The sequence below is a fragment of the Pseudoliparis swirei genome, chromosome 4 (genome assembly GCF_029220125.1).
Source record: "Pseudoliparis swirei isolate HS2019 ecotype Mariana Trench chromosome 4, NWPU_hadal_v1, whole genome shotgun sequence".
Taxonomy (NCBI): Eukaryota; Metazoa; Chordata; class Actinopteri; order Perciformes; family Liparidae; genus Pseudoliparis; species Pseudoliparis swirei.
Genome location: NC_079391.1, coordinates 974,291 through 995,416, shown reverse-complemented (window position 1 = coordinate 995,416; position 21,126 = coordinate 974,291). Strand labels below are relative to the sequence as shown.

At 48.8% G+C, this 21,126-nt stretch overlaps 1 protein-coding gene and 1 long non-coding RNA gene across 3 annotated transcripts in view; both read right to left on the bottom strand.

Moving 5' to 3' along the window:
* nkd1 (NKD inhibitor of WNT signaling pathway 1) overlaps window positions 1-12,761 on the bottom strand; it is a 27,111-nt gene extending 14,350 nt beyond the window's left edge. For both annotated transcript variants that reach the window (XM_056413607.1, XM_056413608.1), the window contains exons 1-4: window positions 12,592-12,761; window positions 12,441-12,473; window positions 12,143-12,285; window positions 1,183-1,234 (exon numbers count right to left, since the gene is read on the bottom strand). In XM_056413607.1, coding sequence (XP_056269582.1) covers window positions 1,183-1,234; window positions 12,143-12,285; window positions 12,441-12,473; window positions 12,592-12,616 — 253 coding nt within the window. In that variant the 5' untranslated portion in view covers window positions 12,617-12,761. The remainder of the gene's footprint in view (window positions 1-1,182; window positions 1,235-12,142; window positions 12,286-12,440; window positions 12,474-12,591) is intronic.
* Window positions 12,762-16,014: 3,253 nt separating this feature from the next.
* Window positions 16,015-18,534, bottom strand: LOC130192801 (uncharacterized). Its single transcript, XR_008831451.1, has 2 exons — window positions 18,323-18,534; window positions 16,015-16,871 (listed from the first exon to the last, which is right to left on the bottom strand). It is a non-coding gene; the product is annotated as an uncharacterized LOC130192801 (long non-coding RNA).
* Between the last annotated feature and the right edge of the window lie 2,592 nt (window positions 18,535-21,126).

Below are 21,126 nucleotides of genomic sequence, written 5' to 3'. Positions count from 1 at the left end.
AGTGTGCTGTCGAGGGCGACACCAGACTCTTCGCCTGAGGGAGGGGAGACCGAGGAGTTGTCTATAGTAAGGTGGAAACTGGGATGCTTGGTGAGAGTGGACTTGGAGCCAATGAGGACAACCTCGGTTTTATTGCTGTTCAATTTGAGGAAGTTTGAGGTGAACCAGTCTTTGATTTCCTGTAAACAGGCACAGAGGGGTGAGGGCGGAACGTGGAAGAGGGTTTGGAGGAAACATAGAGTTGGGTGTCGTCCGCGTAACAGTGGAATTGAATGTTATGTTTGCGGAAAATGAGTCCAAGTGGGAGGAGGTAGATGATAAACAGGATAGGACCAAGGACAGAGCCCTGGGGAACACCGGAGGAGAGGGGGGAGGGGTGTGATGTGAATGAACTGAGGGGTGTGATGTGAATGAACTGAGTACGGCCAGAGAGATATGAGTGAAACCATGAAAGGGGTGTGTCTGAAATTCCAATGGAGGCTAGTCGATCAAGGAGGATGGAGTGGGAGATGGTGTCGAAGGCGGCGCTCAGATCGAGGAGGATGAGGATTGATAATAATCCAGAGTCCGCTGCCATGAGGAGGTCATTTGTGATTTTGATGAGGGCTGTTTCTGTGCTGTGAGGGGGCCGAAAACCGGACTGGAACTGTTCATATAGGTTATTGTTGGAGAGGTGAGTCTGAATCTGAGATGCCACTGTTTTTTCTAGGATTTTAGAGAGAAATGGTAGGTTGGAAATGGGACGGAGGTTATTAAAAATGTTGGGGTCTAAACCAGGTTTCTTGAGTATTGGAGTAACAGCAGCAGATTTGAGAGGTGATGGGACAGAACCAGAGGTGAGGGAGGAGTGGATGATGGCTGTTATCAGGGGTAGCAGAGAGGGGAGGGAGGTTATGACCAGGGAGGATGGGAGGGGGTCGAGTTGGCAGGTGGATGGCTTGGAAGTCTGGATGATGGTGTAGTGGTGGTGGTGGTGTAGTGGTGGTGGTGGTGGTGGTGGTGGTGATGGTGTAGTGGTGGTGGTGGTGTAGTGGTGGTGTTGATGGTGTAGTGGTGGTGGTGGTGGTGGTGGTGGTGTTGATGGTGTAGTGGTGGTGGTGGTGGTGGTGTAGTGGTGGTGGTGGTGGTGTAGTGGTGGTGGTGGTGGTGGTGTTGATGGTGTAGTGGTGGTGGTGGGCCTACCTTGCAGCCGGTAGAGCTCATCTCCCCTCCTCTCTGCTTCCTCCATGTCGTCCTGTCAGAGGAAGAGAAGCAGAAACATGAGCGATGGAGGAGATCATCGTCATGACGACAGAGACGTTATAACATCAGAGACTCAGACCCTGCACCACCTCCACTGTGGTCTGCACCTCCCTTCAGACCCCGCCGGCTGCTCCTGGTCGACACATCCATTTTGGGGACGACCCCTCGTGACCTCTCAGGTCTTCTGACGAGCAATCTGGGTTAAAGATGCAGGATGAGGTCATCGCTCCAGAGGTCACCTCCACATGCTCAAACTGAAGAACACGTCACGGGCCTCACTCCTCCCTCCTTTGTGAGGAAGAACATCCAGTAACCGCCTTTCATTTATTCATTTATAGTATTTATTGTATTTTGGTCCACAGTGTTTACTCATGTAGCCATGTTGTCTTCAGTCACGTGACCAGATGAACAATAGATGTCATGTGACCAGGTGAACAATAGATGTCATGTGACCAGATGAACAATAGATGTCATGTGACCAGATGAACAATAGATGTCATGTGACCAGGTGAACAATAGATGTCATGTGACCAGATGAACAATAGATGTCATGTGACCAGGTGAACAATAGATGTCATGTGACCAGATGAACAATAGATGTCATGTGACCAGATGAACAATAGATGTCATGTGACCAGGTGAACAATAGATGTCATGTGACCAGATGAACAATAGATGTCATGTGACCAGATGAACAATAGATGTCATGTGACCAGGTGAACAATAGATGTCATGTGACCAGATGAACAATAGATGTCATGTGACCAGATGAACAATAGATGTCATGAGACCAGGTGAACAATAGATGTCATGTGACCAGATGAACAATAGATGTCATGTGACCAGATGAACAATAGATGTCATGTGACCAGATGAACAATAGATGTCATGTGACTAGATGAACAATATATGTCATGTGACCAGATGAACAATAGATGTCATGAGACCAGGTGAACAATAGATGTCATGTGACCAGATGAACAATAGATGTCATGTGACCAGATGAACAATAGATGTCATGTGACCAGATGAACAATAGATGTCATTTGACTAGATGAACAATAGATGTCATGTGACCAGATGAACAATAGATGTCATGTGACCAGGTGAACAATAGATGTCATGTGACCAGATGAACAATAGATGTCATGTGACCAGATGAACAATAGATGTCATGTGACTTGATGAACAATAGATGTCATGTGACCAGATGAACAATAGATGTCATGTGACCAGATGAACAATAGATCAAGTCAAGTCAGTCAAGTCTTTTATTGTCAGATACACAGAATGACACAGGGTCAGACTGGGCACTGAAATTCTTAGGACAAGGCCCCACACAACAACTACCATAGCATAACGCAACATAACATGACATACACTCTGTACAATTACTCTGAACATAATACTAACAACATATAATACACATAATAAACTAACCTACAGACAAATGGGAGTAGCAGGTAGTGAAAGCAGGTAGTGCAATAAAAAGTGTAAGTACAAGGATGAAAGTGACAGTGTATGGAAAGTGACGAGTGCAAAAGTGTCGATCGTGTGTCAGTGTCCATTGAGCAGCCTGATGGCTCTCGGGAAGAAACTGTTCTCCAGTCTCTGTGTGCGAGACCGGATCCTACGGGACGCCTTCCAGAGGCAGCGGGGTGAACAGGCTGAAGGCTGATGATGGCAGTCCTTTAGGATCCAGTCTTCCTGAGGCATCGTGTGGTCTGTGTCCTGCAGGGAGCTCACTACCGATGATGAACTCCAGTCCTGACCACACGGGTCGGGCCTGCGTCCTTGGCTGTGCAGCTCCCACACTGTGATGCAGTCAGGATGCTTTCTATTGGGCATCTGGAGACATTGGTGAGGATGACTGAATCCATGCCAAACTTCTTCAGTCTCCTCAGGAAGAAGAGGCGCTTCCGGGCCGCTTTGACCAGCTTGTCTGTGTGAGCAGACCAGGTGAGGTCGTTGCTGATGTTGACCCCGAGGAACCTGAAGCAGCTGACCATTTCCACTGCAGAGCCGTTGATATGCAGGGGTGCTCCTCCACCTGCCGTCTCCTAAAGTCCACAATCATCTCCTTTGTCCTGCTGATGTTGAGAGAGAGGCTATTATCCTGACACCATGTAGTCAGGGTAGCAACCTCCTCTCTGGAGGCTGACTCATCATTGCCAGTAATGAGGCCCACAGTGATGTGACCAGATGAACAATAGATGTCATGAGACCAGATGAACAATAGATGTCAAGGTGTTGAGCATTCCCTCCCCTAAAGGGGCGGGGCATTCCATCATTAAGGGGCGGGGCATTCCCTCCCTAAGGGGGCGGGGCATTCCCTCCCTAGGGGGGTGTGTTGCCATGCTGCTCGTGCCGCTGCCTCCTGGCCGGCTCGTCACTAAAGACGGGAGTTGCTTCTCGATTGGTTTTCCCTGGTTAAATTAAAGTCATATATTGTTCTCACGTAAAAACAAACTTCTTTAACGATGCCGATCTCCGACACGGCGCCGTGCCCGGCGTCTCAATTACAGCGTTTAAACGTCTAAATATGAGCACTGTGACGCTCTGTAGGAGTTCAGGAGGTAATTGCAGGACGGCAGCGTGGAGGTTCTGAGTTGAGGGCCGGTCCTGGGGCTATTTCTGTGGCGCGCTGTCACTGCAGCGATGCGTTCAGGGACTCGTGTTTAATCCCGGCCTGTTGTTGTCGCCCCTCTGCTGGCAGCGTGTCGGAGCATACCGGAGCCTGGAGGGACACGGGAGCCGGCTGTGGAGAGGCTCAGGTGTCCGGGAGGCGCTGCAGTCACCTGGCCCACAAACCATTACTCAGGGGTGTGTGTGTGTGTGTGTGTGTGTGTGTGTGTGTGTGTTATCAACATCCTGGGTCTACAGGTCTGAAGGCTGCATTACAGTCAAAGTCGTGTGTATTAGTGTGTGATTGTCGGGAGGTCCCAGCGGGCCTCTGGGCCTCCCGGCTGTCAGCGGCCCCTGATCGGGCGCCAGGGCTCGGCGGCCAAGACCCGAGAACAGCTCATCAGGACCGGGCCCGGCGGCCTCCTGCTCGCCCCGACCCGAGGACACGCCCCCTTCAGCTGAATTCATGAATTACTGATGGTAAAAACAGCTGTTCAACATCTCTAGTGCACACACACACACACATATACACATCTACACACACACACATCTACACACACACAGCCCACACACACACATCTACACACACACACATCTACACACACACATCTACACACACATCTACACACACACACATCTACACACACACATACAGCCTACACATACACACACCACCTACGCAAATGCACACATATCTACACACATGCACACACACACACACCTGCAAACATGCGCGCACACACACACCTCCACACCTCCACACACACCTCCACACACACACCTCCACGGTGTGGTTCGTGTCTATTCATTCAGACTCGTGCTGTACGTCAGCTCCACTCTGACAACAGGATCAGAGTGGAGGACGTTCCAGAGGACGTGTGGATGTTTGCACACGTGTCGTTTGCCCTCTAATTTCTTTATTTTTCATCCCTTTCTTTTTTCTCTCCGCGTCAGATTAACTTTGCAAACAGTGCGGGTCACATGACCTCGCCACATCAAAGGCTCCTGAAGGGCTCCGTGGAATACGAGCAAAAGATTTACAGCCTCCACCTCTCCAGAGACATGCCGACGTGATGCCCCCCCCTCCCCCCCTCTTCTCTCTTTCTGTGTGTCATGTGTGAAGTTGGCCAACACTTTAATGACCCATTTACTCAACTTTAACACCTGCACAGATTATCTTTTACAGCCCCTCGGGCACTAAGCCTCACCTGTAACTCAAGGTAACAGCCTTTATTAGCTTGAATGTTGAGACTCCGCCCACTCCTTGTTTTTGTTTTTTTGTGTGTGTAATGATTCCTTCTGGTCACATGACATCTATTACACCTGTCCATCCTGGAGAGGGATGGACAGGTGTAATAGATGAATCTCCTCCTCTGTTGCTCTCCTGAAGGGTTCTTACCTTCTTCAGGGAGTTGTTCCTGATCCGATGTGAGGTCAAAGGTCAAAGATGTCTATATATACAGATTGTAAAGCACTCAAACTTCTAATTTGTGAAAATGGGCTCTACAAATAAACTGAATTGAAAAATGTAATTGAATCTGTACGCTGTTCACCTCGGAGGAGGCGAGGCGTCGGAGGCAGCTGGAGACGAAGAGGCCGCTCCTCTTCTCACGGAAACACTTACACCAAACTACAGCCATGGCGCTCTTTATTTATTAATAAATTAGTTTTTTATGTCCGTGTAACTTATAACATGTGAAGTTCTCAAAAGTCTTGAAATTCAAATTTAAAAAATATTCATCTCTCGTGCCCCATCTGGAATGCCGTGGCGCCCCACTAGAGGGACGCGCCCCACAGTTTGAGAACCACTGCCCTCCCCCAGCAGCACTGGGCCTCATCACGAACATCCTCTCCTCTTCTTTGGTGTGTGAGAAATAAAAAGTGCATGTGATGCAGAGCCAGTAGTGACCACTCGTCTTCAGCTCAGTGTCTGTGCACCCACCAATAGAAACGCCTCGCTCCTCATTCAGCAGCGTAAGCCCCGCCCACTACGTCCAAACTCAACTCCTAGATTTTCATTTTGAGAGCGAATTTTTTTAATTCGCTGCAACAAATTCTAATTTAACAAAACTAAAAATTAATTTACTTACAAACGAGGAATTTGCTTTTATTTTTTTCTTCGTAATACAAAAACAAATCATGAGACCCGTAATGTCCCCGCTGTGTTGAGGAGTTTATATATACATTTAATACACTCTGTAATTACACGGCGTGTTTCAGCCTCAGTAAACAAGGCATCATAAATAGACACTTCAGTGACTCCAGTGGAGCCGAGGGGACGGATTCTATTCAGCAGAGGGCAGTTAGGATGTAGGACATGGATGAGCAGACCCCGCCTCTCTCTCTCAGACTAATGATGGGTTCACAGTGAGTGATTATTGTGAATGCTCTGGGGGAAAAAACTTGGTTTGGTTTTAGTTTTAACAGAAAGCACCGAGTGGTACCTCCGTGTTGAGGATCTTTGATACGCATTGGGACTCTTCTCTCCCGCTGACCAGCTGGAAGTCGCCCGTGAGAAACGAGCGACTTTCCCCAAACACCGTACGGGCGAAACCAGTTCTCCCCCTCTTTATTTATTTATTTTTAATCTGCCATCTTTATTATTTTTCTCTCTCATCCTCATCCCCCACCTCTGTAAAGTCCAACGCACCCCAGGAGGAGGAGCCTCCGAGGCCCTCACACCACAGGAGGAGGAGGAGCCACCGAGGCCCTCACACCCCAGAATGTTGATCTCACACACACACACACACACACACACCTCTGTAAAGTCTCTGGTCTCCTGCACATGAAGCTAGACGTCTCCTTGTCTCCTCGTCTCCTCCCTACCTCCACATGTCGAGATAGAGAAGACGATCCCAAAGCTGCTCAGAAAGACGTCAGCGTGTCTCAGACACTGATCTGGTCCTCCAGGTGGAGCAGAGGCTCCGCCTCCGCCCGTCTGTAAGGGCGGAGCCTCTCTGATCAGCAGCTCTCCGTACAGCGAGCAGATATTTGGGGAAACAAAGCAAAACCTCAGCTGCTAATCCTCCAGAGCGGCGGAGCACATTCCCCCAGAAGCCTTTGATCTCTGCATCCGGACAGCTGACTCCACGCCGCTCGCCGCACGCGTGAGCAGCTGTGCACACGCGTGAGCGTCGCTCCTTCACACCACAGGGACACGCTTCACACCTCGGGAGCAGCGTAGCGTGTTGAGTGTGTGAGGCGTGTGAGGCGTGTGATGAGTGGGTGAGGCGTGTGTGAGGCGTGTGTGAGGCGTGTGATGAGTGTGTGAGGCGTGTGATGAGGTGAAGTGTGTGAGGCATGTGAGGCGTGTGAGGCGTGTGATGAGTGGGTGTGAGTGTGTGAGGCATGTGTGAGGTGTGAGGTGTGTGAGTGTGTGAGGCGTGGTGATGTGAGTGCGTGAGTGATGAGTGTGAGGCGTGTGAGGCGTGATGAGGTGGTGTGTGAGGCGTGTGATGAGTGTGTGAGGCGTGTGAGGCGTGTGAGGCATGTGAGGCGTGTGTGAGGCGTGTGATGAGTGTGTGAGGCGTGTGTGAGGCGTGTGATGAGTGTGTGAGGCGTGTGTGAGGCATGTGATGAGTGTGTGAGGCGTGTGTGAGGCGTGTGATGAGTGGGTGAGGTGTGTGTCAGGCGTGTGATGAGTGTGTGAGGCATGTGATGAGTGTGTGAGGCGTGTGATGAGTGTGTGAGGCGAGTGATGAGTGTGTGAGGCGGTGTGAGGCGTGTGAGGTGAGGCGTGTGAGGCATGTGATGAGTGTGGCGTGTGTGAGGCGTGTGTGAGGTGATGAGTGAGGCGTGTGAGGCGTGTGATGAGTGGGTGAGGCGTGTGTGAGGCATGTGATGAGTGTGTGAGGCGTGTGTGAGGCATGTGATGAGTGTGTGAGGCGTGTGTGAGGCATGTGATGAGTGGGTGAGGCGTGTGTCAGGCATGTGATGAGTGTGTGAGGCATGTGATGAGTGTGTGAGGCGTGTGATGAGTGTGTGAGGCGTGTGATGAGTGTGTGAGGCGTGTGTGAGGCGTGTGATGAGTGGGTGAGGCGTGTGTGAGGCATGTGATGAGTGTGTGAGGCGTGTGAGGCATGTGATGAGTGTGATGAGTGTGTGAGGCGTGTGAGGCATGTGATGAGTGTGTGATGAGTGTGTGTGAGGCGTGTGATGAGTGTGTGAGGCGTGTGATGAGTGTGTGAGGCGTGTGTGAGGCATGTGATGAGTGTGTGAGGCGTGTGATGAGTGTGTGAGGCGTGTGTGAGGTGTGAGGCGTGTGTGAGGCGTGTGATGAGGCGTGTGATGAGTGAGTGTGTGAGGCGTGTGTGAGGCGTGTGATGAGTGGGTGAGGCGTGTGTGAGGCATGTGATGAGTGTGTGAGGCGTGTGTGAGGCGTGTGTGAGGCATGTGATGAGTGTGTGAGGCGTGTGTGAGGCGTGTGATGAGTGTGTGAGGCGTGTGTGAGGCGTGTGTGAGGCATGTGATGAGTGTGTGAGGCGTGTGTGAGGCGTGTGTGAGGCGTGTGATGAGTGTGTGAGGCGTGTGTGAGGCGTGTGTGAGGCGTGTGATGAGTGTGTGAGGCGTGTGTCAGACACAGGTTGATGGATTCCAGGACGTTCCCCCAGACATGTTGTGAAGTCTCAGACGTTGACATGAGGTGAGAACATGAACTCGTCGTCTTAAACCAACAAGAAGGATCCAGACGTGTTCATCAGAGTCACAGAACCACCTGATGAAGCTGATGGAGGTTCCTTCACTCCAGAGTCTCTGAACCGCCACAGAACACCTTTATGGAGGGAACCGAGGGTCCACGAGGAGAACCTCCTCCAGGACCTCCTCAGGCTCTGAGGGATGGAGGGGACACGCGATGCTGGATGCCACATTAAAGCCAGCTGCAGGTCCTGGACCCTCCAGGTCCCCCAGACCCCCGGCTGCATGCTGACGTCAGCCTGAGACCTCTAACGCCATCTCCTCATGAAAAAAACCCAAAACAATCCCGGAGCCCCTCGATGGCCAGGTGCTGCCCCCCCCCTCCCCCGTGAGGGCCTCTTCTCTCTGGTGAGGGGCTTCAAACTTTTCCTCCTCCTCCTCTTCTTCAAAGAGCAACAACAGGCCCCCGGTCCCTGGGGAGCACAGAGGGGGCAGACCCTGGTGGGGGGGGGGGGGCAGAGACATCACAAGAGGCCGGTGGGAAAAGAAAACGCTCAGCAAGGGGACAGGAAGAGGAGAACAAATATATATATATATATTTTATTTATTTTGTATTTAATTTTATTTATTTATATGAGCTTGTGAATTGAGAACCATACAGGTCCACAGGCGGAGAACGTGTGACCTGGATCTCATGTGTGGAGACCCTCAGACCCTCAGACCCCCAGACCCTCCTGCTCTAGGACCCCCAGACCCTCAGACCCTCCTGCTCTCAGACCCCCAGACCCTCAGACCCCCAGACCCTCAGACCCTCCTGCTCTCAGACCCCCAGACCCTCAGACCGTCCTGCTCTCAGACCCACAGACCCTCAGACCCCCAGACCGTCCTGCTCTCAGACCCCCAGACCCTCCTGCTCTCAGACCCCCAGACCCCCCCGTCTGCAAAGCTCAAACATCCGACTGCAGGACTCATGGAAACGTCATTCAGATCTCAAGTGCATCATTAGGATCCATCAGTGACCTCCATTGACATGTATTAAACACCACCGAAGAAGAAGCGGCTCCTCAGACCGGCGGCTGCGTGGAGACGGCTTTGTTCTGGGAACGCCGTCTGGAAAAGATCAAAAGAATTCCAGCGTGGACTTCCTGCTGCCGACACCCGACCCACATTCTGCTGGACCGGCTCAGATGGGGCTCTACAGACCACCGGCTCTACAGACCCCCTCACCAGGTACCACAGCAGCTCGGAAAGAGTCCTCTAGACCACTAGTCCTCTAGTCTCCACAGAGAGCTTCTGGTCCTGTGAGACCCTCAGGGTCTGGGACTCCTCCTGAGACCTGAAGCCCCTTAACGTCTTTAAAGTCATTTAAATTAAACTAATTTAACACGTGAGACCATTGAGGGAATCTGTAACGCATCTTTAGAGTGAAATACATACATGAAGAGAAGAGTAAAGCCAATGAAGCATTAAGTATGAAACACATGAACACACACATATATTATATATGTATGTAGGATATATGTGTGTTTACAAAACATCACAGGATGAATATGAAATACGGATGTTTTGATTCTCTTTATAATCACAAAGACAGACACACACACACACACACACACACACACACACACACACACACACACACACACACACACACACACACACACACACACACACACACACACACACACACACACCTTCATCCCGACACATGTTCTACGCTCCGTGGCTCACGGGCAGAGCGGTCGTCCCGTAACCACGAGGTTGCCGGTTCGATGCCCCGCTCTCCCCATAGTTGCATGTTGAAGTGTCCTTGAGCAAGGCACTGAAGCCCCAGTTTCTCCCAGGTCTTCACTGCAGCTTCATAACTACAGACGGGTCAATGCAGAGAATAATTTACCCACAGGATCAATAAAGGATATTCTCTCTCTCTCTCGCCGCGGCTAGCAAAGCTATCACAGAGAGAACTGCCTGCAGAAGACAGAACAATGGTGGACTTTGGACCCGACTCCGAACCAGAAGATATTTCTGCTGCCTTAAACTTCCTCAAGTTTGACGCATGACGTCATGCAAATAAATCCACATACCAACGCCCCCTTTGCTTCGCACGACAATCTCTTTAAATGCAGAACATATGGATAAATAAATAGAGTTTATTGAGAGCATTCAGCTTCAGGGGAGCCAGAGTTCTGCCATCGGGGCTCCGAGTTGTTCTCAGTCTCTGGATCTGAGCTGCATTTGATGGACGGATGCATTCTGTGTCTGAAAGGCGGCTGAAGGAACCTTTTCCTTTCTCCTCTCCTCGAGGGCTCTGGCTCCTCCACCACGCCGCTGCCTTTGAGGAAGGTCTCACCACCAAAGAGGCTTAAGTCTCCTCTGAAGCCGTTCCAGAGGATTTCCCCACTTGACAACAACAACAACAGCCACAGTGTTTACGGCAAAGCCAAAACACTAAACAAGCATGACCCCCAACATTTTGTCCCCGGCCTCTACAATCCTCACTTGTCACCAGACTGTCACACTGCAATGCTTTCAACTCTTCGGCTATTGTTCCCCCCAAAAAACAGAAAAAACCCTCAGTGATGGAACAAAGATGTGTTCCACACGAGGAGGAGAGGCCACATCGCGCCCTTCAAGAGGGACTTTGTGCGTTTCCCACTTGTGTATATCAAACACAGCACTGATTGGCAGACGCATGTTTTTATGGAGGACTCAAAATGTCTTACGTATAAATAAATAAAATAAAATAAATGCATGAATATATATAGGAATAAAAAAACAAATGCTTAAATAAATGTAGAAATAAATAAAGACGGGAATAAAAAAATAAATGCGTAAAAATATATATATATATGCGTGAATAAATAAATACAGGAATAAAGAAATAAATGCTTAAATAAATGCATAAATAAATGAATAAATACAGAAATAAAGAAATAAATGCTTAAATAAATGTATAAATACAGAAATAAAGAAATAAATGCTTAAATAAATGTATAAATAAATACAGGAATAAAGAAATATATGCTTAAATAAATGTATGAATAAATTAATACAAGGACACATAAATGTCACACATAAATAAATGAAGAAATTCGTGTGGACACTGAAATAGACATAAATAAATGAAGAAATACAGAAATAGATTTATTTAATGATGTCCTGTTTAGGTATAACTTATATTCATGTATTCCTGTATTTATTTATTTATACATTCATTTTATCATTTTTTTTATTTATTCTTGTATTTATTTATGCATTGTTTTCATTTATTCCTGTATTTATTTATCTATACATTTATTTAAATTAAGCATTTATTTATTTATTCCGGTATTTTTTCATTTTATACTTAAGACATTTTAAGTCCTCCATATATTTCCACTGCATTTGAAACTTCTAAATATCTGAAGCTCATGGAGAGAAATCCACAATATAAAGAAACTGAGCTTTAAAAAAACTTTGACACGACTTTGAGAGCACCGGGAGGTCACAGGTCAGACTCCAGTGAACTCTGCCTAGTGAAAACACTTTAACGCGCACAGCAGAAGAAGAAGAAGAAAACACCCAGAACCCGGGGCGCGCGCTCGGCGCCGCGCGGTCCCGCTCCACTATAAATACGGTCACCTCGTGGACCCGTACTCACCCGGGGAGCCGACCCGCCGCCGCCGCGCGCGCGGGGCCCGTCCCGCGGCTCGAGGCGCGCGCTCGCGCAGTAGTACCTCTGCTTCCCGAGCCAGTCGTCGATGCCCTTCCTCGCCAAGCAGGCGTTGACGACGAAACTGTCGCCTGAAACAAAGAAGCGCAACGCTCCCATAAGACGTCCGCATATATGTGTAATGTTATATTTCTGCTGTTTGCAACCCGAGCGGAATGCGGGACTTTATTTAAAATGTGTTTCTGTCACTGTGTTTCAAAAGGAGTCAATAAATCAGCGCGCTTACCTTCTGGACTCTCCCTCGGTTTACAGATAGCGGCTTGAGAAAAGTCAGGAGACAATGAATCGTGTTACTACAAAGTATCGCAGAAGAAGAAGAAATAGAAGAAGGAGAAACTACTACAGCGGTGATTTCTCTCAGGAATAACAAACCTTACCATGTTTCGAGTGCAGTTTACCCATTTTCTATGCATCGGGTTGGAGTTGAAAAACCATCAGAAGAAGAATATAATCCACCGGAAGGAGAACCAAGAAGAAGAGGAAAAGAAAGCGGCTACGATCCAGACCGCGGAGCGTCCGTGGAGACCGAGAGAGACTCGGACCGTGTGACCGGAGAGCGGAGGAACCTTTGATCCGCGGCGCCGCACAGAGCCGGAGACACGCAGGACACACGCGACTTCCGGTCGACGCTTTCAGAATAAGAGGCATAGGGACGAGACGTAAACATGATTAGCTAAACACAAAATACAGATCGCTGGGATAACTATATATTTTAAATGGAACAACATGTAAAACGGGAGTAAGAAAATATATATATATTTTTTTCTTCAATTTGCCCATTTTCCAACTGCAGTTGAAAAACATTTTCCCACTTTGTGTTAAATATACATTTCAACATATAAATGAATACAACAACTTCCGGTTGACGCTTTCAGAATAAGAGGCATAGGCTTTTCACACAGTAATGATTAGCTAAACCAAAAATACGTTTAAATATAAATATATTTTGAAATGTAACAACTATGTTATTAACCATGTGAAGACGGGAAACAAGGAGACACTTGTTTTTAAAGTTGCCCGTTCTCCGCCTGAAGTTGAAAACACATTTTCCCACTTCGGTCAAAATGAAAACAACTTCCAGAAAACGCTTTCAGAATAAGACGAATAGGCTTTTACGCAATATTGATGAGCGAAGCAAAAAATACGGGCGGGGGGGGGGGGGGGTCCTAACTATATATCTACATATAGTTAGGACCAGTACATTTCAGGATTAATTTTAAAGTTTTAGTAGTCACCCACAGAGCCATCCACGGTCAAGCCCCTGCTTATATCTGTGATCTCATTCAACCACACTCCTCAGAGTCTCAAATGACATTATGATGTCCTCTGACTCCGGCAAATGCTCTGTTTTGGTCCTGTTGGACCTTAGCGCAGCATTTGACACGGTAGACCACCGTATCCTGCTGGACAGGCTCAGGGAGTGGGTGGGCATATCTGGGAGCGTCCTAAACTGGTTCGCCTCATACCTTAAAGAGAGAAGTTTCTCGGTGGCCGCTGGCCCGTTTAGGTCTGACCTTTCCCCCCTCCCATGTGGTGTGCCACAAGGTTCCGTGCTGGCTCCAATCCTTTTCGCTCTATACATGCTCCCCCTGGGTGCCCTGATCAGCAAATTTAAGGACATTTCTTACCACTGTTATGCTGATGATATCCAGCTCCAGATTTCTTTCAAACCGGATAATTTGGAGAAACTCTGCATACTCCATGAGTGTCTATCTGCCATAGAGAGTTGGATGGCAAATAATTTCCTTCAATTAAATGCAGCTAAAACTGAGGTGCTAATTATAGCTGCTGACCACATCGCGTCCAAAGTGGCACACCACATGGGGTCCCTTAAGGGAAATGTACGTACCCATCTGAGAAACCTTGGTGTAATATTTGATCAGTCGATGCTTTTAGAAAAACATGTCATATCCCTCACCCGCTCATGTTTCTTCCACCTAAGAAATATAGCAAAACTCAGATCCATTATATCCCATGCGGAACTAGAAATGTCTGTACATGCCTTTATTTCATCCAGACTAGACTACTGTAACTCATTGTTCACCTGCCTCAATAAATCATCCGTCAATAAATTACAACTGGTCCAAAATGCCGCTGCCAGGCTGCTCACCAGGTCTAGGAGGTCTTGCCAAATCACCCCCATCCTTGCCGCACTGCACTGGCTTCCAGTGCATCTCAGGATTAATTTTAAAGTTTTAGTAGTCACCCACAGAGCCATCCACGGTCAAGCCCTGCTTATATCTGTGATCTCATTCAACCACACTCCTCTAGTCGGTCTCTGAGGTCATCCACCCAGGAACTTCTGCAGATACCCAGGACCAGACTTAAAACCAAAGGTGACCGAGCTTTTGGGGCGGTAGCCCCAAGGCTCTGGAATGCTCTCCCCCTGGCCCTGAAATCATTGCCCTCCGAGAGCATGTTTAAAAGTAATTTAAAGACTCTTTTGTTCAGGCAGGCGTTTGGACATTTATAGACATTTTCAGCGTCTGGTCCTTTTAATTGTTGCTCCCTGTGCGTGTTCTATGTTCTGATTTTAAATCGTAAATGATCTGTTTGATGTTATTTTATTTTATTTTATTATTTTATTTTATTATTTTATTTTATTATTTTATTATTTTTATCTTACCTATTTTAAGGATGTGAAGCACTTTGTACATTCGTGTTGTGAAGGGTGCTATACAAATAAAGATTTACTTACTTACTTACTTACATGGAACAACTATGTCATTCGACATGTAAAACGGGAAACAAGAAACAATAGTTTTTTTTAAGTTGCCCATTCTCGCTAGTAAGTGAAAACATTTTTGTATTTGTTTTTTATTCCCACTGTGGGACAAATAAAGGAATATCATATCATAAAACAGTTTCCCACTTTGTGTTAATTATACACTTTACTATGAAAATGATAACAACTTCCGGTTTACGCTTTCAGAATAAAATGCACAGGGACGAGACGCATCGGCATTTTACGCGATAATGATGAGCTAAGCAACAAATACGGATACGGAATAACTGTGTCGTTAGCCATGTGATCTCCTCTGCGTTTTTCTTTTCTCCGCCTGTAGTTGAAAAAACATTTTCCCACTTTGTCAATTTATACATTTTAATCTGAAATCAATACAACAACTTCCGGTGTCCATTGTTTCTTGCTCGCTTGAAAGCAGCTCGTTTAACTGCCTCTTCAAAGACAGATTAGTCATTAAAAAGATCGGATTTACTCCTAAACTCAGACAGTCCACCAAGCCACGGCCTCCACAGCTTCCAGCTGCTTGGGACAACGTGGAGTTGTTGTCGTCTATTATTTGAGTATTATTTGAGTTTTATTTGGTCTATTATTTGAGTTTTATTTGGTCTATTATTTGAGTTTTATTTGGTCTATTATTTGAGTTTTATTTGGTCTATTATTTGAGTTTTATTTGGTCTATTATTTGAGTTTTATTTGGTCTATTATTTGAGTTGTATTTGGTCTATTATTTGAGTATTATTTGGTCTAATATTTGAGTATTAGGCTATTTGGTCTATTATTTGAGTATTAATTTGTATATTATTTGAGTATTATTTGGTCTATTATTTGAGTTTTATTTGGTCTTTTATTTGAGTTTTATTTGGTCTATTATTTGAGTTTGATTTGGTCTATTATTTTAGTATTATTTGGTATATTATGTGAGTATTATTTGGTCAATTATTTGAGTTTTATTTGGTCTATTATTTAAGTTTGATTTGGTCTATTAATTGAGTATTATTTGGTCTATCATTTGAGAGTAGATCCTAAACAAAGGCTGCCAGTAAGATGCCATACGTTGGTCTCAATGGTTGATTTATTACCTAAAATCACAAAGTACTAGAAGGTCTCTTTGATGGAGCATGCCAGCTTCAAAATAAAAGTATGTTTGGATCCTCTCTTGACCTATAAAGTTAATTTGAGTCATAAACCAGAACGCTGCTCTCGGAGGAGCGTCTGGCATCACCACGTCTCCGCTGGTCAGCGAGCGTCAGAAAACGAGACTGACGGAGACAGCTCGGAGTCTTTTGAAGTCCTATATCATAAAAGAGTGTGTGTTGTGTTAGTGGCTCAATGCGACAGTGACACACACACACACACACTGCGGGCTCTTCTATTTAAGAGAAGGCACATCAGTGTTTGCTATCAATGCACCAACATGAAGGAGGGAGAACAGGCGGTCATGTTGTCTCTCTGGAGGAACACAACAACATCACAGTCAAGAAATCAGTTTCACTACAGAATCAAAACACTGAAGCACATGATGTACTATAGTGTACTTAAGACATTTAAATATGGAAAACCCTTTAATCAGACATTCCTCTGAGGGTTGTCAGGTAGTATTGATTAAAAACTTTATGTTCCTATTGGCTGAAAGTCTCATCTGAGATCAAACCTTCTCATTATTTCTGTGTTCTGATTAATTTTTCCTCAGATTAAAAGTATTTTTTCAGTTTTAAAACATAATCTGACGTCTTACCATTTAAAAAAACAATTTGTTGAGGAGCTGCTTAAATGGAAACAGATCACCATGTTTAGGAGACACGCGGTGGAACTGGTGTGACCACGCTCCATACGCTCCAACACATACACAGGGTCACGGGGTCACGACCCCGAACCCAACAGCACGACTCGGCAAATAGTGATCCTTTACTTCTAGAAACAGAACAGAAAGAAATATATGAACACGATGTGGAACGCTCGAGGGCTCGGTCGGAAAAACATGAAACAATCTGTCAGAGGACAAGAGCGAGAGAGGAGGACACGAGGAGAGAGGGAATGGACAACAGGTGAGATGGCATGAGGACAGGTGAAGGGAACGAGGGAGAGACGAGGTGGGAGTGGTCAGAGGAAGGTGAGAGGACAGGTGAAGGGAACGAGGGAGAGACGAGGTGGGAGTGGTCAGAGGAAGGTGAGAGGACAGGTGAAGGGAACAAGGGCGAGATGAGGTGGGAGTGGTCAGAGGAAGGTGAGAGGACAGGTGAAGGGAACGAGGGAGGGAGGAGGTGGGAGTGGTCAGAGGAAGGTGAGAGGACAGGTGAAGGGAACGAGGGAGAGACTAGGTGGGAGTGGTCAGAGGAAGGTGAGAGGACAGGTGAAGGGAACGAGGGAGGGACGAGGTGGGAGTGGTCAGAGGAAGGTGAGAGGACAGGTGAAGGGAACGAGGGAGAGACGAGGTGGGAGTGGTCAGAGGAAGGTGAGAGGACAGGTGAAGGGAACGAGGGCGAGATGAGGTGGGAGTGGTCAGAGGAAGGTGAGAGGACAGGTGAAGGGAACAAGGGCGAGATGAGGTGGGAGTGGTCAGAGGAAGGTGAGAGGACAGGTGAAGGGAACAAGGGAGAGACGAGGTGGGAGTGGTCAGAGGAAGGTGAGAGGACAGGTGAAGGGAACGAGGGAGGGACTAGGTGGGAGTGGTCAGAGGAAGGTGAGAGGACAGGTGAAGGGAACGAGGGAGAGACGAGGTGGGAGTGGTCAGAGGAAGGTGAGAGGACAGGTGAAGGGAAGGAGGGAGAGACGAGGTGGGAGTGGTCAGAGGAAGGTGAGAGGACAGGTGAAGGGAACAAGGGAGGGAGGAGGTGGGAGTGGTCAGAGGAAGGTGAGAGGACAGGTGAAGGGAACAAGGGAGAGAGGAGGTGGGAGTGGTCAGAGGAAGGTGAGAGGACAGGTGAAGGGAACAAGGGAGAGAGGAGGTGGGAGTGGTCAGAGGAAGGTGAGAGGACAGGTGAAGGGAACAAGGGAGAGAGGAGGTGGGAGTGGTCAGAGGAAGGTGAGAGGACAGGTGATGGGAACAAGGGAGAGAGGAGGTGGGAGTGGTCAGAGGAAGGTGAGAGGACAGGTGAAGGGAACGAGGGAGAGACGAGGTGGGAGTGGTCAGAGGAAGGTGAGAGGACAGGTGAAGGGAACAAGGGAGGGAGGAGGTGGGAGTGGTCAGAGGAAGGTGAGAGGACAGGTGAAGGGAACAAGGGAGAGAGGAGGTGGGAGTGGTCAGAGGAAGGTGAGAGGACAGGTGAAGGGAACAAGGGAGAGAGGAGGTGGGAGTGGTCAGAGGAAGGTGAGAGGACAGGTGAAGGGAACAAGGGAGAGAGGAGGTGGGAGTGGTCACACACTTGAATACACCTGCAGAGGAAGTCCTGCACAAGCTGCAGGTGACGTGTCATCACAGAGTCGGGAGGATCGATGATGTCATCAGGCCCCGATGTTCAGGGCCGGGACCTCCAGACCTCCAGACCTCCAGGTCCTCCAGGTCCTCCAGACCTCCAGGACCTCCAGACCTCCAGGTCCTCCAGACCTCCAGACCTCCAGGTCCTCCAGGTCTCCAGGTCCTCCAGGTCTTCAGGTCCTCCAGGTCCTTCAGGTCTTCAGGTCTCCAGGTCCTCCAGGTCCTCCTGGTCTTCAGGTCTTCAGGTCTCCAGGTCCTCCAGGTCTCCAGGTCCTTCAGGTCTCCAGGTCCTCCAGGTCCTCCAGGTCCTCCAGGTCTCCAGGTCCTTCAGGTCTTCAGGTCTTCAGGTCTCCAGGTCCTCCAGGTCCTTCAGGTCTTCAGGTCTCCAGGTCCTCCAGGTCTTCAGGTCCTCCAGGTCTTCAGGTCTTCAGATCTCCAGGTCCTCCAGGTCCTTCAGGTCTTCAGGTCTCCAGGTCCTCCAGGTCTTCAGGTCCTCCTGGTCTTCAGGTCTTCAGATCTCCAGGTCCTCCAGGTCCTCCAGGTCTCCAGGTCCTTCAGGTCTTCAGGTCTTCAGGTCTCCAGGTCCTCCAGGTCTCCAGGTCCTTCAGGTCTCCAGGTCCTCCAGGTCTCCAGGTCCTTCAGGTCTTCAGGTCTCCAGGTCCTCCAGGTCTTCAGGTCTCCAGGTCCTCCAGGTCTCCAGGTCCTTCAGGTCTCCAGGTCTCCAGGTCCTCCAGGTCTCCAGGTCCTCCAGGTCTCCAGGTCCTTCAGGTCTCCAGGTCCTCCAGGTCTCCAGGTCCTCCAGGTCTCCAGGTCTTCAGGTCTTCAGGTCTTCAGGTCTCCAGGATGAGCCTCTGCGCTGCCGCGCTGCTCTTCTTCTAAACGTTGGTTTCCTGCCTCCGCCTCACATGTTGCACCGGGAGGGACAGGCTCCTCCCCCTTTTGAACGGCCGCACACAGACGGGTTGTTAGGACGCGACTCGCCGTGACACACTTCCTGTGCTTTGAAGAGGAGGAGAGACGGCTTCACGGGCCCCACTTCCAAAGCTGTGATGCCTGTGAGAGAGGAGGAGGAGGAGCGGGGGGGAGGAAGAGGAGGAGGGGGGGAGGAAGAGGCGGAGGGGGGGAGGAGGGGGGGTGCAGGTTTGAGAGAGATTCATCTGTAACCCTCCCCTCCTCCTCCCTCCTCCCCCTCCCTCACTCCTCCCTCCTCCTCCCCCCTCCCTCCCTCACTCCTCCCTCCCTCCCTCCTCCCTCCTCCCTCCCTCCCTCCTCCCTCCTCCTCCCCTCCCCCCCCTCCCCTCCCTCCTCCTCCTCCTCCCTCCTCCTCCCTCCTCCCTCCTCCTCCTCCCTCCTCCCCCTCCTCCTCCCTCCTCCTCCCTCCCCCTCCTCCCCCCTCCCCCCTCCTCCTCCCCCCTCCCCTCCTCTCCCTCCTCCCCCTGCCGTTGAGCTCGACACTTCTTCACATCCGGCAAAATAAAATAAAAATGGGGTCAATGTTTTTGCTCTGATTCAAACAGGAAGTCTCTGGTTCTTGTTCCTGCTCTTGTCGACAGGCTGAACTCCTCAGGACCTGCCTGGCGGGGCGTGGAGCCGGTGAAGCTCCGCCTCCGCCGCCATTCCACCATCAAACCCTCCGCTGTCCCTGGAAACGGGCTCAACGGGGGGCCGGGGTCGGGGGTCTAACGGCCGTCTGTGTTTCTGTCCCTGTAACGATGTCAGGGGCCCGAGGGGGGGGGGGCAGCTGCCGGGCGCTCAGAGCTCACAATGTGACTGTTGCCTTTATCTGGAGGAACAGAAGGTGGAGGCCTCAGACAACGGGCTGGAGGCCTCTCCACAGTGATGAGCCGCCTCTCTGGAGGCATTTACACCGTCAGCTGACTGCGTTGCCACGGCGTCCGTCAGAGGCGGAGCAACCGGATACGACTCAGCACACCTTTGATGTATTTATAGAAGCTAGCAGACAGACAGCGGCTGCTTCCTGTGAGAGAGCACACACACACACACACACAGGCACACACACTCACACACACACACAGGCATACACACTCACACACACACACAAACACACAAACACACACAGGCATACACACACACACACACACAGGCATACACACACACACACACACACACACACACACACAGGCATACACACTCACACACACAAACACACACACACACACACACAGGCATACACACACACACACACACACAAACACACACACACTCACACACACACTCACACACAGGCACTCACACACACACACACACTCACACACAAACACACACACACAGGCATACACACTCACACACACACACACACACACAGGCATACACACACACACACACACACACACACACACACACACACACACAAACACACACACTCACACACACACTATCGACACTTTTGCACTCGACACTTTTGCACTCGACACTTTTGCACTCGTCACTTTCCATACTGTCACTTTCAGATCACTGCTTGTACTTACACTTTTTATTGCACTACCTGCTTTCACTACCTGCTACTCCCATTTGTCTGTAGTTTAGTTTATTATATGTTACTACACGTGGATTATATGTTATATGTATATATGTTAGTATTATGTTCAGAGTACTTGTTCAGAGTGTATGTCATGTTATGTTATGTTATATTATGTTTGCTATGTTATGCTGTGGTAGTTGTTGTGTGGTGAATTTCAGTGCCCAGTCTGACCCTGTGTCATTCTGTGCATCTGACAATAAAAGACTTGT